The sequence below is a fragment of the Exophiala mesophila genome, assembly GCF_000836275.1.
Source record: "Exophiala mesophila strain CBS 40295 unplaced genomic scaffold supercont1.3, whole genome shotgun sequence".
In the NCBI taxonomy this organism is placed as follows: domain Eukaryota; kingdom Fungi; phylum Ascomycota; class Eurotiomycetes; order Chaetothyriales; family Herpotrichiellaceae; genus Exophiala; species Exophiala mesophila.
The window spans coordinates 1,735,122-1,750,250 of record NW_015622506.1 but is presented as its reverse complement, the minus strand read 5'-3'; the positions used below and the strand labels follow the sequence as shown (position 1 = coordinate 1,750,250).

The 15,129-nt window shown below is 51.6% G+C and overlaps 5 protein-coding genes across 6 annotated transcripts; 2 read left to right on the top strand and 3 right to left on the bottom strand.

Annotated features, from left to right (window-relative positions):
- Positions 1-684: 684 nt before the first annotated feature.
- On the top strand, positions 685-4,805 carry PV10_04238. 2 transcript variants are annotated; one of them, XM_016368776.1, is made up of 4 exons: positions 685-936; positions 1,114-2,418; positions 2,475-4,330; positions 4,390-4,805. In XM_016368776.1, exons 2-4 carry the CDS (start codon positions 2,202-2,204, stop codon positions 4,405-4,407), a joined length of 2,091 nt encoding a protein of 696 aa, XP_016224564.1. In that variant the 5' UTR covers positions 685-936; positions 1,114-2,201; the 3' UTR covers positions 4,408-4,805. The 2 variants fall into 2 exon arrangements, with proteins under 2 accessions (XP_016224564.1, XP_016224563.1); XM_016368775.1 differs by having other exon boundaries at positions 685-2,418.
- PV10_04237 (uncharacterized protein) lies at positions 4,799-6,042 on the bottom strand. Its single transcript, XM_016368774.1, has 2 exons — positions 5,659-6,042; positions 4,799-5,442 (listed from the first exon to the last, which is right to left on the bottom strand). Exons 1-2 carry the CDS (start codon positions 5,782-5,784, stop codon positions 4,894-4,896), a joined length of 675 nt encoding a protein of 224 aa, XP_016224562.1. The 5' UTR covers positions 5,785-6,042; the 3' UTR covers positions 4,799-4,893.
- A 370-nt stretch (positions 6,043-6,412) lies between these two features.
- On the bottom strand, positions 6,413-10,144 carry PV10_04236 (calcium-translocating P-type ATPase, PMCA-type). Its single transcript, XM_016368773.1, has 2 exons — positions 7,350-10,144; positions 6,413-7,299 (listed from the first exon to the last, which is right to left on the bottom strand). Exons 1-2 carry the CDS (start codon positions 9,877-9,879, stop codon positions 6,704-6,706), a joined length of 3,126 nt encoding a protein of 1,041 aa, XP_016224561.1. The 5' UTR covers positions 9,880-10,144; the 3' UTR covers positions 6,413-6,703.
- Positions 10,145-10,802: 658 nt separating this feature from the next.
- PV10_04235 (uncharacterized protein) lies at positions 10,803-13,472 on the top strand. The gene is made up of 2 exons (XM_016368772.1): positions 10,803-11,425; positions 11,477-13,472. Exons 1-2 carry the CDS (start codon positions 11,162-11,164, stop codon positions 13,040-13,042), a joined length of 1,830 nt encoding a protein of 609 aa, XP_016224560.1. The 5' UTR covers positions 10,803-11,161; the 3' UTR covers positions 13,043-13,472.
- On the bottom strand, positions 13,468-15,034 carry PV10_04234 (uncharacterized protein). Its single transcript, XM_016368771.1, has one exon. It carries the CDS (start codon positions 14,977-14,979, stop codon positions 13,603-13,605), a length of 1,377 nt encoding a protein of 458 aa, XP_016224559.1. The 5' UTR covers positions 14,980-15,034; the 3' UTR covers positions 13,468-13,602.
- Positions 15,035-15,129: the final 95 nt, after the last annotated feature.

The following is a 15,129-nucleotide window of genomic DNA, read 5'->3' as shown; positions in this document are numbered from 1 at the left end:
GTGGCGGCTGGCTAGCAGGGATGGCCCCTCGGCCCCTCCATTCTTGCTCATTACAGGGCTCTACGCACTACGCACTACACTCCTACCACCTGGAAGAATCGAATACGAGCAGCGCCCTGCTCCTGCGGCCGGTGGTCGCTGACAATTCGGTGCCCAATTTGTGGGGTTTCCTTTGAGGATGTGCCGCGGCTCACTCACCTTAGGGTCTTGGTCTTGACGCCTCCGGATACAGATCAACTACCCTTGACTCGCTTCAAGAACTGTAGTATGCCAGTACGTACGCCCTGAATCCATGAGGAAATAATAGTCTTTGACGGCGCAATATCCTGGAAGAGGGTGTGAAATGGTGTGCAAGCTGCAGCCAAGTCCCCGGGTCCTCTTTTGCTGTCGTGTTTGAATTTATTAGGGCATTCTTACTGAAAGTATGGGGCTTATTAAGGTGGATGGATGGATGAACAACTCAGGCCGTTAGGGGTCGCAGGGTCTACGGAGTAGTGCGCAGCAGCGCTCGCATCAATATAGTGCCCCGCCTGGCGCCCGTCCCAGGTGCAGGTGCAGGTCGAGGGGTCCCCAAGGCGTCCTGGGCTTCAAGTAAAGTAAGTGACCAACTAGCAACTAGCAACTAGCAACTATTTAGTGTCGGTAGTCGTCATCGAGGGAGATTGATCAGAGCCACCGAAAAATCTTTTCTTCTGTCCTGCTTCATTCTCAAATTTAAAAATGCAATAGTGATTTGCATCCCCATACTCTCTTTGGGAAAGACAGAAGCTTGCTATCTTCAAACGCAGGCACCAGTTCTCAATTGACAAGTTCCAACCTAACAGCCTCGTGCGTCTCTCGTCTCCACGAGGCGGCACGCCCAGTCTCCACAGCCGCCTGTTTGGTTCGATCCATTACTCAACCTCGGATCCAGTGGCACGAGCGGTCTTGTCATGTGTATGCGTACCCAGAGTCCCTAACCCATGTGAGCAGGTGTCCCCGTGGGTCCGAGGGGCCGAAGAGCCACAGAGCCCAAGAACCAAGAACCAAGAACCAAGAGAGCCCCTCAGCCTCTGCTTCTCTGTTGCTCATCCCCAGGCGTGACAGTGCCAGGCTAACTAAGCAACCCCCCAGTGACCCCCTCTACGCATAGGCCAGACATCCACTCGTCCTGGCCTTCGACCTCGTCTCTCCCCATCGCCATCCCCTCCACTCGGCTCCCGCCCACTCCTGGTCCGTCCAGACTGACTGCAGACGAATACTAATCCCGCAACCCCTGTTCGCCTCTGCCTCTGTGACGCCTTGGACTTGACCTCCCCCGTGGTTGCTGGCTGGATCGCTGGTCACTGCGAGCCCGCTGTCGGCCTGCCAGCCAGTTGCACCTTGCGCCTTCCAACCTTGCAATTCGCACCTACCTACTTTTACTCCGCATTCTGCACCTGCCTTTTGCCCGCACTTGCGCAACTCACTTTGGTCACCACCTCCACCATCATCACCACCACCACTACCATTACCACCTCGTCTCCTCCACCTCACGTCTCCAGCGACGCCTTGGTCGCGTCTCTCCTCTACGACACATCTACTCATCCTGTCGCATCCCGTATGCGCCAATCACCCTGGCACTATCCTATTCATTACCACCGTCCTCGCCGAGCTAAGCCCTCGTGCGTCCTCTAGTGCTCGAGTGATGACTCGCACTTTTCACCTCTGAAATACATGGTCCTCATTACGCCCAAACCCTCTCAACCTCATCCCCCGAGCCTCCTACAACGATACGCTGTACCAGCATCAGCTTGTCCCCTTGTCACACATTCACCACGTCGCACAACATCCCACCTCGGTCGTCGCACCTTGCTGCGCCCACGTTCAAACCACCAACCAATACTCCAGTATCCTACCACGACCATACCACAACTCCACTCCTGCCTCGAGGCATAAAACGTCGGTCCTTTCACCCATCTACCAATCATCCTGGTCTATCCAACTATCCCTGCTGTCGGTACAAGTCTGACAGTCACTGTTGCACCGCTGAGCATCCCACCACCACCCACCACCAACAAGCTTGCTTTTATGGGCTTTCACTTTCGGCCCATCTTCCACCCAATCCCGCATTCGTCACTCACCGGTGTCACTTTTGGTCTCTGTACATGCAATCTTGCATCCTGAATGACTGAGCGAAAACCCCACTCCTCTTGATGCACTGGCTATAATAATCATCCATCATGGCGGTATCAGATAATGAGGATGATCGCTCTCGTTCCGGTTCGCCAGACGAAAGTGGAAACGAACGACCTACCGGGAATGGTAACATGTCTGAAGTCTCCAAAGATCAGAAGCCAAAGCAGAACGGCACCCCGAATGCAAAGGATCCGTCGCGACCACGACGGAAGAAGGCTCGGAGAGCTTGCTTCGCCTGTCAACGTGCTCACTTGACCTGTGGTATGTCTGCCAGTCCCTCCTCCCCAAATAGCCATCTAATCAATATTTTCTTACAGGTGACGAACGTCCATGCCAACGATGTATCAAACGAGGTCTGCAAGATGCCTGTCAAGATGGCGTCAGGAAAAAGGCCAAATATCTTCATGATGCCCCCAACGAAGCTCTGTTGCCTGGTGTCGCGAACAATTTCAACCATCCAGCCAAGCGATCATCAACAGTTTCCGTCAGTGAGGCCTCTTCTCAGACACCAAAGGCTCAGCAACAGACTCCCCAGTCATACTTTCAACAATCCCAACAGTTCAACAACTTTCAGCAGCCCACACAGATGCCTCCTCCTCTCCTCCACGAAAGGAGCATGAGTACCACCAGCTTCACCCAGCAATCCCCCATCAGCACCAACTTCTCTGGGGTCGGATCCCAAGTCACTCTACAAAGCCCAGTCGTTGGGACAGATCACCTGGGTAACAACAACATGAACAATCCCGCCTGGAACAACGGCCTCTTTGACGATCCTTCCATGTTCAACTTTGACATTGCCAGCATGAATTTTGGCAACCACTATGGTGCGCTCGAGTTTGGCATGCTGGGCCATATGGCCACTAACGCTGGCGAAACTCCACCAAGCGACACAACAACACACCGAGGTTCCATGCATCAACCCTATCACATGCCGCTCGGCAGTTTTAGTGAAAGTCCCACGGCTCAATTCCAACAGTTTGGTGACCCTATGATGACGGATTGGCCCAATGGAGGAGATGGTTATGCTCAGCATCGACACATGGCACCTAACGCCTTTGCCATTGAAGCTGGGGCGGCTCACTGGACCTCGCCCGACACTACTGGAACTCCCACCAATGCCATGAAGTTTGAGGATTCGCCGTTGATGACCAGCAATGGCCTACATATGGGGCCATCCACATTGGATCCGAGCCAGGTCGCTGGTCAAGACCACCGACCGCGTCTCCCACAGCCTCCACAAATATCGACCCCACAACTCAAAGCCAAGTCTCAATTACCGATCAAATCGACCAAACGACCTCGAGATCCTTCGGCGATTTACACCAGCGTCACCAGCCCCCATCCATACACCACCGGTTTTCATGCACTGATAGCGTATTTGCAAAAACGGTTTGCCACTCACCCATCAAAGACGCTTTCCATTGCCAAATCTTTGGCCTCATTTCGACCATCATTCATCGCCACCACAAAGACATTGAACCGCGAGGATTTGATTTTCATGGAGAAATGCTTCCAACGGACCTTGTGGGAATATGAAGGTTTTATCGAAGGGGTGGGCACTCCGACCATCGTAGCTCGGAGAACTGGCGAGGTAGCCGCCGTGGGCAAGGAGTTTCAAATCCTTACAGGCTGGACCAAGAGCGTTCTTCTTGGCAGAAGTCCGAACCTCAATGTTAACCGAGGTCATTCAGGTCAGACTCCTGGGACCGGGTCTGGAACGAATACAGCCAGACAAACAGGTTTCAACACCCCCACCCGAGGAGGTGCGTTGGACGAGAATGGAGAAAATCGATTACTCCCGGTGTTCCTGGCCGAACTCATGGATGATGACTCGGTGGTACAATTTTATGAGGATTTTGCCCGGCTAGCCTTTGGCGATAGTCGTGGCAGTGTGTCTGGAAAGTGCAAGCTTCTCAAGTATCGAACCAAGGATGACGAACTGGCGTCCAACCTGAATGCCGAAGTGGAAGCACGAACCGAAGATGGACAACGCGATAATCGAAGACAGGACACCAACAACGCGATGCGCAAAGGAAATGATTTGAAACGAGACGGCATCTCAGGCGAGAAGGGCATGCAAAAGTTGGGATCGGCGGATGGTAAGGTGGACTGCACATATTGCTGGACGGTGAAACGGGACGTGTTTGATATTCCCATGTTGATTGTGATGAATGTGAGTATTCCAGTGTTGATATGGTTCTTTTTGATGACGATGACTAACATGGAGAACAGTTTTTGCCTTGTATATAGGCTTTGGTCAATCTTGATGATACGGAAAAGTTTACAATTTGGGTTCATGAAAACACCTCTAAGGATAGGTTGGGAGGAAAGGATTTGGGCAGGATTTGATCGTTACAGAGTTGTTTGGACTGCAAGAACCCCGGTGTGCATGATTGATGGTTGACCGAGTTGGAGGCAGATTTTATGGCGCCAGTGATGGGAGAAGCGGAGTGTTTCCAGGTCGACTCATGGTCCAGAGCAATCGAGAACAGACGGTGAGCAATTGAATAGAGCTTGCAGCATTATAAAGTGTGTCCAAAGCAAAGCGACAAGATCAGACTTGAGCAGTTTGGACTTGGGGATTCGCACAGGTGGCATAGCTTCAGGTAGTTTGACTAGATGAATCATGACCACTATGGGTGTTGAGATGTTGTTGTTCCATTGAACTCAATGTAGTTGTTAATCATTCGCCCATCTATCAAATCAGTCTATCAAGGATGATTCCATCCTCCTCGGTCAAGAAGCTTTATTCAAAACCGCCCTCTCCACCTCGACGGCATCAACCTTGTTCACCCACTCAAAATCCTCCAACCAAGAATGATATTCCTTCTTGGCCGCCAAATACGATTCGCGCAACAAACTCCTCCTCGCAACCTCACAATCGAAATGAATATCATCCACCAAAGCCTCCAAGGAATCATAATCATATTCCGGACGAATAAACCCCAACATCAACAAATTCAACCCGGCCCCGTAGAAATCATGTTTGAATGATTGTAGAATATGGATTTCCACACTTCGGGTTTTGTTGTGGTAGAAGGGATTGTAGCCGATGGATAAGACGCATGGGTAGATTTTACTGGGTTGTTGCGGAGTGCTGAGCGGGACGGAAGTCGTTGTTGTTGTAGAAGAAGAGGGAGTTGGTGTAGATGGGGTTGAGGAGGAGGGCGTTCCTTCTACTGATGAAGGTAGTGATAATCCAACAAATCCGTAATACACACCGGATTCAAGATTGGGATAGGTTGATAATCCTTCAGGTGGGATATTGGCGGTTGGGATACCGAGCTGTAGGCATTCAAAGAAGAGAGGTTAGATGGGTATTCAGAAAGGGTGCTTTTAGGGTGAGATTTCTTCAATCTCAACATCCTTCCATCACTCTCACTCTCACTCTGAGGCGATGGCGATGGCGATCTCTTCCATCATTTATTGTCATTCCCATCATTGCGATTAAAAAATGGAAAGGCGCAAAATCTTCAACTTTTTGGTTTTTCTTAAACTTACCTCTCGACTCCCCCTCCCAAATCCTTTGATAATAGGTCCTTGTAATTTAATCGGGAATGGTGTTTCAGGTCCTGATTCAGGTCCTGCGAAGAGTTCGCGAGGTGTGTCGGGTCGTTTTTCTGGCATGGCGTCTTTTTTCTCCTTCTTGTTCTTTGGGATTGAGTGGGATTGAGTGGGATGGAGAGTAGAAGATTGGTGACTGGGTTTGGAATAAATGTGGGTGATTGATCTGTGTTGTGATCTTTGACCTATCACCCTATCTATCTATCTCTCTGGTGGCGATGGCGGGGTAATGGAATCCTTGGTGTATTTCAAGGTGATGTTGTTGTTGGTGTTAGTGTTTTAGATGATGGAGGTGGAGGTGGAGGTGGAAATGGATATAAAATCTAAGTCAAAGATATCATAGAAAGTAGTACTGTATGTACTCCGTAGTAATAAGCAGTCTATCTGCCTGTCTGTCAGAACCTTGTCGATCTCCACAAGACACCCACCCACCCAATCCGTCGTCCCGTCTTCAGACCGACCGAGGGGTTCTCGGCTGTCAACTCACTCTACTTACTATTAATTCTACCAGTAATAATGATTTATACTCGTTCCTTTCTAGAATATCATCAACACGGCATCCGAAAAAGAATCCTGCCAGCTGGAGCATTATAATCCGAATACGAATTTGGTTTTTCCTTAGTTGACTGGGATTCAGTTCGTAGATTCATGATCCTCTCTTGCCTCTCACATCGCTTGTGACTTGAGTAGTGCGTATATTATCTTGTTTCTATTGGGTTCTATGCATACTCGCAGTCGGAATTTCCCGCAACGAGGCTTGCGACATCGTCATATATAGTATACAGACAGCTAATCCTCTACCTGGGCCATATACACGATATCAACCCAGAAGACGTATGTTTCGCCGGACAACTCACTACATCACAATCCCACACTCGCACTCACCAGGCCAATATAACTTTTGATCATCTTAACATCTATACTCAGGTCCATGATCTAGACCCAACCATACTTTCCCCATCACCTCCTTCTCCTCCTGTTCTTATACCGTCGCCGAATACCCAATGCTCGGCAAATGTCCAGAGTTGCGTCTCTTCTCTACCCACTTCCTCACCTCGTCAACCCAGAACACTGTACTCGAAATGCAAATCAGGGTCAACAGATCCCAGAGACCCAGTGCCTCAGTTTGAAAGACACGTTGCAAAAATGGTAGATAAATCACACACAGTTGTCCTCCTAGACTGCCCGCCACCGCATAGTTGAACATCTTGTTGCCAAACAACTTCAACTCTCCAAACAAGACCGATTTTGCCTCGGATCGACATGTCAACGCATTGAACATGTCGAAAAGAACAAATGTCGTGAATGTCATGGTCGTGTCGCGTTTCGTCACCACACTTCGCCGCACCCGCGTTGCACCACTTTCGCCTGCTGCTGTCGGATCATTTTCATCCACCATCTCGTGAAGATAAATGGTCAATGTCCCAATCATGATAATCATTGCTGATGTAATGACCCGTCGGAGTAGTCGTCTTGTGAGCACGTTCGCGTTGCGTGGTCTTGGTGGTTGATGCATGACTCGAGGATCAACTGGTTCCACGCCGAGTGATTGTGCCGGTGGTCCGTCCATGAGAATGTCTATAGTCACGTTAGCAACCAACCCCTCAACTCTCAATACTTGTACTTACTGATCCACAGAATCTGCATCGCATTCAGAGGATTTCGGAATCCAAACATGGTACTGATCAGAATCAACGTCAACGCCGCCACGCTAGTGCTCAACTGAAATGTGATAAAGTTTTGAATGTTGTAGAAGATGCCTTTGCCTTGTTCAATGGCTCGTAGAATGGTCGAAAAGTCGTCGTCAGTCAGAATCATATCCGCTGCTTCTTTGGCAACGTCAGTCCCCAACAGGCCCATGGCAATACCGATATCCGCCTTTTTAAGAGCGGGAGCGTCGTTGACTCCATCTCCTGTCATAGCAACGACATCTCCCCGGGCCTGAAGAGCGCGGACAATCTTCATCTTGTGATCGGGACTCGTCCGAGCAAAGATGGTCGTGTGGCCGATTGCCTCGGACAGTTCTTGTTCTGACATGTGGTCCAGCTCGTCCCCGCGAAGCACCGAACGCGATGCCGACGATGGGCTGTTGATGGGCATTCCCAGGTTCTTGGCAATGGCCACCGCAGTCGTTTCTGCGTCGCCTGTGATCATAATCACCTTGACTCCGCCGTTCAACAATCTTCGAATCGATCGATGCACGTCTTTCCGAGGAGGGTCGTTCATCCCCACCAATCCAGCGAAACAAAGCCCCGTAAATACATCAGCCTCGCCTTTCTTGTCTCCGGATGGCGTCGAACTGCGGCTGCCTTGTTTTGCTCTCTTGATGCTGCCACTGGCAAAAGCTAGCACTCGTAAGCCTTCCTCAGCCATGGATTTAGCCGCCTCTTGTGCTTCCTGTCGTCTCTTCTGGTCAATCACAAATTCTTGGCCGTCCTTTGTGAGATAGGTATCACATCGAACAATCACTTGTTCCAAGGCGCCTTTGATGTAGGCCGTTTCTGAGCCTAGGCCATTAGTCATTTCGCCCAAGGCGCTTGCCACGACCACTCCCATCCATTTCCGGTCCGAACTGAAAGGGGTTTCCTTGACTCGCTGCCCGATTTCGTCACGGATGTCGTCTTCCCCAAAAGAATCTAACAAGTCCAGCATGGCAATATCGGTGGGTTGACCGAGCCATCTGCTTTTGGTGTTTGTCGCCGACATATCTCTAGTAGATGACAGTACGGCGGCGGATCCGGATTTCGTCTCTCCCAGTCTCCCATTGTTGGCCACATTTCCGATACGGAGTATGTTCTTCAGCGCCGGTGGAATCTGAGCGGAGACGTCAATTTTCAAAGGTCTGGGAGCGTCAAAGTGCCACATTTTCATGACCGTCATGTGACTGAGTGTGAGGGTGCCTGTTTTGTCACTGCAAACTACATTGACCGAACCCAGGGTTTCGACACTGGGTAACTTCCGTACTATGGCGCCACGTTTGGCCATGCGCAGTACACCTAAAGCCAGAGTGACAGTGACGATGATGGGGAGTCCCTCAGGAATGGCAGCTACTGCTAGGGAGACGCCAATGGTGAATAGATCGAGAGGCTTCTTCCCTTGGAGGAGACCAATGACCATGATGATGCCAATCACCACAAATGACATGTAGCTCAACTGCTTCCCGAGTAGATCCATCGCATGCTGAAGAGGAGTTCTTGGCGCCTCGATTTCTTGCAAGGAGAGAGAGATTGTGCCGAATTCTGTATTTCCCCCCGTGGCGATGACAATGCCTTCACCATGTCCTGAGCGAACCAATGTTCCCATAAAGGCAATGTTGTGTTGTTCATTCAAACGGACGTCGGCGCCCACGGTCCCTGCCACATTGAATGGATCAGGAGTTCCATGGCGAGCCTCGGACTTGAGGGAAGACTTGTCAAGAGCCGCCGAGTGCTTCTCCACAGGTTCGTTTTCACCCGTCAGGTTCGCCTCGTCGATGGTCAGGTCGGCCGATTTGGTGATTCGAATGTCGGCAGGGACTCGATCGCCGGTGGAGAAGACGACCAAGTCACCCAGAACGAGCTTGGAGGCTGGGATTGTGGTTGTGGACTTCTGTTCTGGGGGAACAGCGGCGCCATTGGGCACAGCACTCATCTCAATGCCGTCGGTTTCACCATGGCTTCTGGACAGGGCGGAAGAACCAGAGCCAAGGCCGGCCCGTCTGACGTGGGCATAATGGGGTACCAGGCGATTGAGGGCTTCGAGCGACTTTTCAGATCGATATTCCTGGACAAAGCCAACTGTGACCACAATGGTAACTGCGAGGGCAATGCTCAGGGCATCATCTCTGTTGCCGATGAAAAAGGAGATTCCGGCGGAGCCAAGGAGGAGTAAGATGAGAGTTTCCTTGAACTGCTTCAGAAACCGCAGCCACAAAGGTTCCGGCTCTTCATGAGGCAACTCATTTGGACCATCTTTGTGAAGTCTTGCGTGGGCTTCGGACTGTTGCAAGCCAGCCTTGAGCGACGTGTTCAAATGGTCGGCTGTGGCTTCGGGGGTCAAAAGGGAGTAGGACGAGGTTATTGATGACGAGCTGCTTGTGAATCTTGCAGGGGATTGAGATCGACTACTCGGAGACGAGGGTCTGAATTGAGGCAGAGAAGGGACAGAAAGGGTTGCCATAGTCTCATGGCGTTATATGCAGGTCCTCGAGCGACAGGCCATGCTCGGGGATCAAGGTGATTGCCGACCGCAAAAGAGGAGGCGGAGAGAGGTTGAGATGGCGGTACAGAACCTCTGCAACGAGGAATAGGGACAGTGGAGGATAAAGCGAGTGTGGTGACTCGCTCAGCACCCGTTCGTTGGTGCTAAGTCTCCTGGCTGACGTGAACTGTATACGAAGTAGACAGATGAGAAGAGCACGGGCATCCAGAGTGATGAAATTGGCTTCAAATCGAGTTCTCGACTGGATGGACAAAACGCGCGACCTGGCTTTTGATCATTTCGGGCTTGGTGGGAATCTTTGGCGGTGGGAGTGGAGTAGAATGGGGGTGGCTGACGCAGTGTGAGCCAGTAAATGGCGCCTAAAAGAACAGAGTCGGGGCCTGGATGCCTCCCTTTTTAAGCAGAAGCCACTACTAAACTGTGGTTGATTAGGTAAGAAGTCATAACTACAGTGGTACTTGGGTGCTGTAGCCTACCTAGGTAGGCATAGGAGGGCATCAGAACCTAACCAAAGTGGTAGTCATCCTTCTTCACCTGTAAATGGAAACTCAACCGAGACGCAAAGCCAAGAGGAACTCTCCTCTGGTGGTGTTTCAAGTGTACTAAGTACGATGCAAAGGACGCTAGCAATACCACTGAATTAGAGCTTGAGAGCCCGAGAGCCCGAGAGGCCACGAGCTCCACGTTGCCTCGGTCTAAGCTCCTTAATAAATGACCAAGATGAGTCTTGGGTAGGTGCCCATGCGTACCTCTGCCAACGCTCCTTCCCTACCACCAGCCACCAGCCACCTGACCACCCACGAGTCGCTCTTGCCTTGCCAGTGCACGTAGTGGCTGCCCCCCAAGTCCAACCACCCCATTTCAATTCCACTACTGCGCATCGCTCCTTCTCTTGAAGCCCAATCTGAATCGCATCACCACCTTCCGAATCCACATTCCTTTTCCCTCCCATCACCACCACCGCCTCCTCTCCTCAACCCTCTCCTCTCCAACAGAATCATTGCAAGGCCATTAACGCGCCTTTGATTCATATTCATCATCTGCAGCGCCCATTCATCTCTGCGCGGTTTTAAACCTACGGGCACTGCGCGTCTCTGGGGATCACAACAACATCCTCTCCACCCACTGGACGCGTCTTCGAGAACCTAAACCCAGTCGCTCTTTCACAACTTCATCCTCTCGATCTTATTTCCTGCATGCGCACATCCTCTCCCACGTCCACTATTCTTCCTCGCTCAGCATGTTCTACGCCGAGCCCCTCTTAACGAAGACCGGGCCTTTGGCTCGTGTCTGGCTCGCCTCAAATGTCGAACGAAAGCTATCCAAATCTCAGATCTTGCAGTCGGACATTCCTTCCAGTGTTGGCGCCATTGTCGACCAAGGTGCTGCTCCCATGGCTCTGCGCCTCAGTGGTTCTCTCATGCTAGGCGTCGTGCGAATCTATGGGAGAAAGGCTCGCTACCTACTCGACGACTGCAACGAAGCCTTGATCAAGATTCGAATGGTATAGTCGCCCCCTCACTCTTCTCAATATCCTCTCTAACCTTGTATCTAGACATTCAAATCTTCTAACAACCATGATTTACCCGCCCATGCCACCACCTCGGCAGATCTCAATCTGCCTGAACTACTCACAATCGATGACCTATTTTCCTCCATGGATTTCACTTTCCCACTCACACAACAACCTGCCCTCACTGCTGGACAGCCTGACGATTTGGAGGAGGATTGGACCAACTCACTAAACCCTCAACCCAGTAACACCCAGTCGCTACTTATTCCCGGCGAGGAGGATGGTCTCTACAACGACAATGACGTGACTTTGAATTTCGGTGACGATGACGTCGAGTTCAATGACACAACCGTCAGTTTCAACGTTGGCAGAAATGCACCTACCCCAAAGCCCGATGGCGATAATATCTTGGACTTTGACGAACCAGTATTACACGATGACGATGCTATCAGTCTCAACTACGGCGACGACGTACCTATGGTCGATCAGCCTGAGCTTGGACTCGATGACAACCTCCTGCCAGTCGGTGATGATGAGCAACTCGCCCTTCCTGACGATGAAACATTACAGCTACGACAGGCGGCAGCTCCTGCTAGAGACACTGAGTCCCCCTTGTCAGAAGCCGACCCGGAACTTCTTCGTCATCTGGATTCCACCTTCCAAATCCCACATGAAGGAGAAGACGTCGACGAAGTCGTCGCACGCCAGCCTCAACGCAGTCGAAAACAAAAGCCCATTGGCCCTGACATCGAAACCGTCCTGCACAATAGCCAGATCAAAGCCCAAGCAGAAGATCGCTCAAAGATCCTTCGGCCAGCATCCTTCCTTCCCCGTGACCCCATTCTTCTCACCCTGATGACCATGCAGAAGAATGGCGATTTCGTCCTCAACGCCATGAACGACGGAAAATCTCGGAATTGGGCTCCTGAACTTCAAGGCCTGCTCTCGTTCGAGGCCTTGACCAGATCTGGTGACCGAAAACGAAAGCGAGACAGTGGAATTGGTGGTTTGAGCGAGGACGAGCACAGTGAAAAATCTCCTCGTCTGGATCGGCCTGAAGATGATGACGAAGGCGTCCATCTCGATGACCAAGCTCCACTCCTCGGAGACATCCCCACTGACGACGGCGTGGTTCCCATCATGAGTGAGGGTGGTCCAGCCTTGGAGGATATTGTTCCTGGTGAGGACGATGAAGGTATTTACGGTGGTGATGATGCTTTCGACGACACAACCATCCCTCTGGTGCATCCAGCAGACAGTGGTCCCGTTTCACTAGGCACGAAGCATGCCGTCCACCTTCTGCGTGAGAAACTTGGTGACTCATCTGGCCAACCATCCTCGTCGCCCGCCAAAAAATCCGTCCTCTTACAAGATCTTGTTCCGGAAGGTCGAACCACAAAGGAAGACGCCACCAAGATGTTTTTCGAAGTCCTCGTTCTGGCCACCAAGGATGCCATCAAGGTCGACCAAGGCGAGAAACAGATTGGCCTGCCTCTGCGGATCCGAGCCAAGAGAGGGCTGTGGGGATCATGGGCTGAGACTGGTCCAGGAGACGACCCCACCAGTCAATCACAGGCTGCACCACAAGCGGTCAGCGTTGAGGCATGAGGCACATGATGTTTTAATGAAAAGGAGATTTCTAGGACGCACGACGGAGGCGCTAACACGCGCTATTTCTTGTTTTGGTGATACCCGGACTCGAGGTCTACCCTGGGAGATGGAGGAAAATCACCAAGGCCATGTACAAGTACCTTTTGGGCAAACAAAGAGAGTCTGCAGGGGCGCGTCGGCGCGTAGGCGGCAATGCTTTAGCTTGGAGTCAGTTTTGGAATCTTGGGTATTTGGGCTCAGCAAGGCCGTTTCGACATGACCGGGATTCAAAACACAGCGGTGAATTTTCAGCAAGAACGAGCACATGATCCGGGCTGCGATTGAGCCTGAATGATGCGTGGGGGTTAGAAATCCCAGTAGCTAGAGTAGATGGAGATATCTGGCTTGGTCCAGAAGAGCTTGAATACAGAGACAACGTTACCAGCCATCAAGCAGAGATTACATTACCACCGTGGTTCGGTATCTCTTAAGTGCTATACAAAGTATTGCCAGACATTCTTTGGTCTGGGTGTGAATTATATGCCGTGCTATATCTATACAAATGCGAAGCAACAGCCTCAACCTTCTTTGACCCAACTGCCATCCTCCATCTTGCCCTCCCTCTTCGGTCCTTCTCTCAACCACGTTTCGACGGCCCCATTCTTGGGATCTTCGTCAGGATATTCTCTCGAGCGCCGCACCTCCAGCACCGCATCTCGAATCCTTCGCGTACACTCGATGCGCAGAGAGATGGCATCAGGATGATGAGCCAATGACTCGGTCACCACACCGCGGGCCAGATCGTTCCAGGAGTCCTGCTCACTGTCTGGAATGAAGCCCTGGGCCTTTGTATCTGCGTCACGCAGTTCGCGCCACCGTTTTCGAAGGTCCCCAAACGTCGCTTCCACATCGAGCTCTTTGCCAAACGTCACCGTAATTTTCTTCCCAATTCGTGGCAGAAACCGTGGGAATGTCCGCGTCTCGTGCATTACTTTATCAGTCCCTTCAATGAACATGGGAACCACGTCTGGACATTCAGCCGGTTCCAGGATCAGTCGTGCGACGCCCCATTTAAAGTATCTCATTGTATATGCGTCGTCTGGAGTCTGATGGATCATGCCCTCAGGGAAGATGTGTACCCATGAATACGAATTGCTGGCGTAGCGAGAGGGACTGTGGTACCATCTTACGTCCGAGGGGTATGATGGGTAGGAGGGAGCGGGACTTAGGTCGCTGAATGGATCGACGATGTCGCGCGGCCATGAGGGGACATATGAGTTCCCAGCCCGACGGGGACTGTCGAAGAAGCGAAGTGATGGCTTCTCGGTGGATATCCTGGACAGCAGCCGGATTCCTTCGGTCATGGTGGCTTGGAATGGACCCCCATGAGGGGAGTATGCTGAACGATGGGTTGGAAGGACTTGTCCCAGGGTGAAGAAGTGAGAGCGCGGGTTGGATTTAAAGCAGATGTCATGACTGCCAAACGTCCAGCGGTGGTTCATGTAGCCGTAGTAGGCATGAAAAGACATGGGTAGGACTCCCCATATGATAGGATCGTCAAGCACGGATATGTGGTTGGAGACAGTCAAGAGGCCACGCTGACGCGTCTTGTAATCGGATCGAGATTTTAACAATTCGAGGAAGCGCGGGAGGCCATTGACAGTGGTATCGTTCAGGCCATAGAGGAAGAAGCGTGCGGCGGCACCGACCAAGAGTAATGTCTGATGGCTGGCATTGCGCCAGAAGAAGGAAGGTCGTTCCGGGTTGGGACACAGGTCCGACTGTGAATTGTAAATGCCACGTGGGAGGGGGTCATCGCGAGGAGGGGGCATTTGGATGAACCGCGTCGGAGAGGACGAGGGTGAGGGTGAGGATGAGGTGGTCGAGGGATTTGGAAGGGAGGATCGTATCCATGTAGGCCAAGCTGACGAACACCGAGAAAGTCTAGGAGACATCAACTTGTGTCCATCATGCACCGCGTTGAATCGCCGTGGTTGTCGCCGAGTCGGAGGTGGACTTGGAGTGGATGACTCTGGGAAATTTTTGGTGGTGCTGCGTGCATGATGGATTCTGGTTGGTGGAATGGGGGAATGGTTCGTTGATTG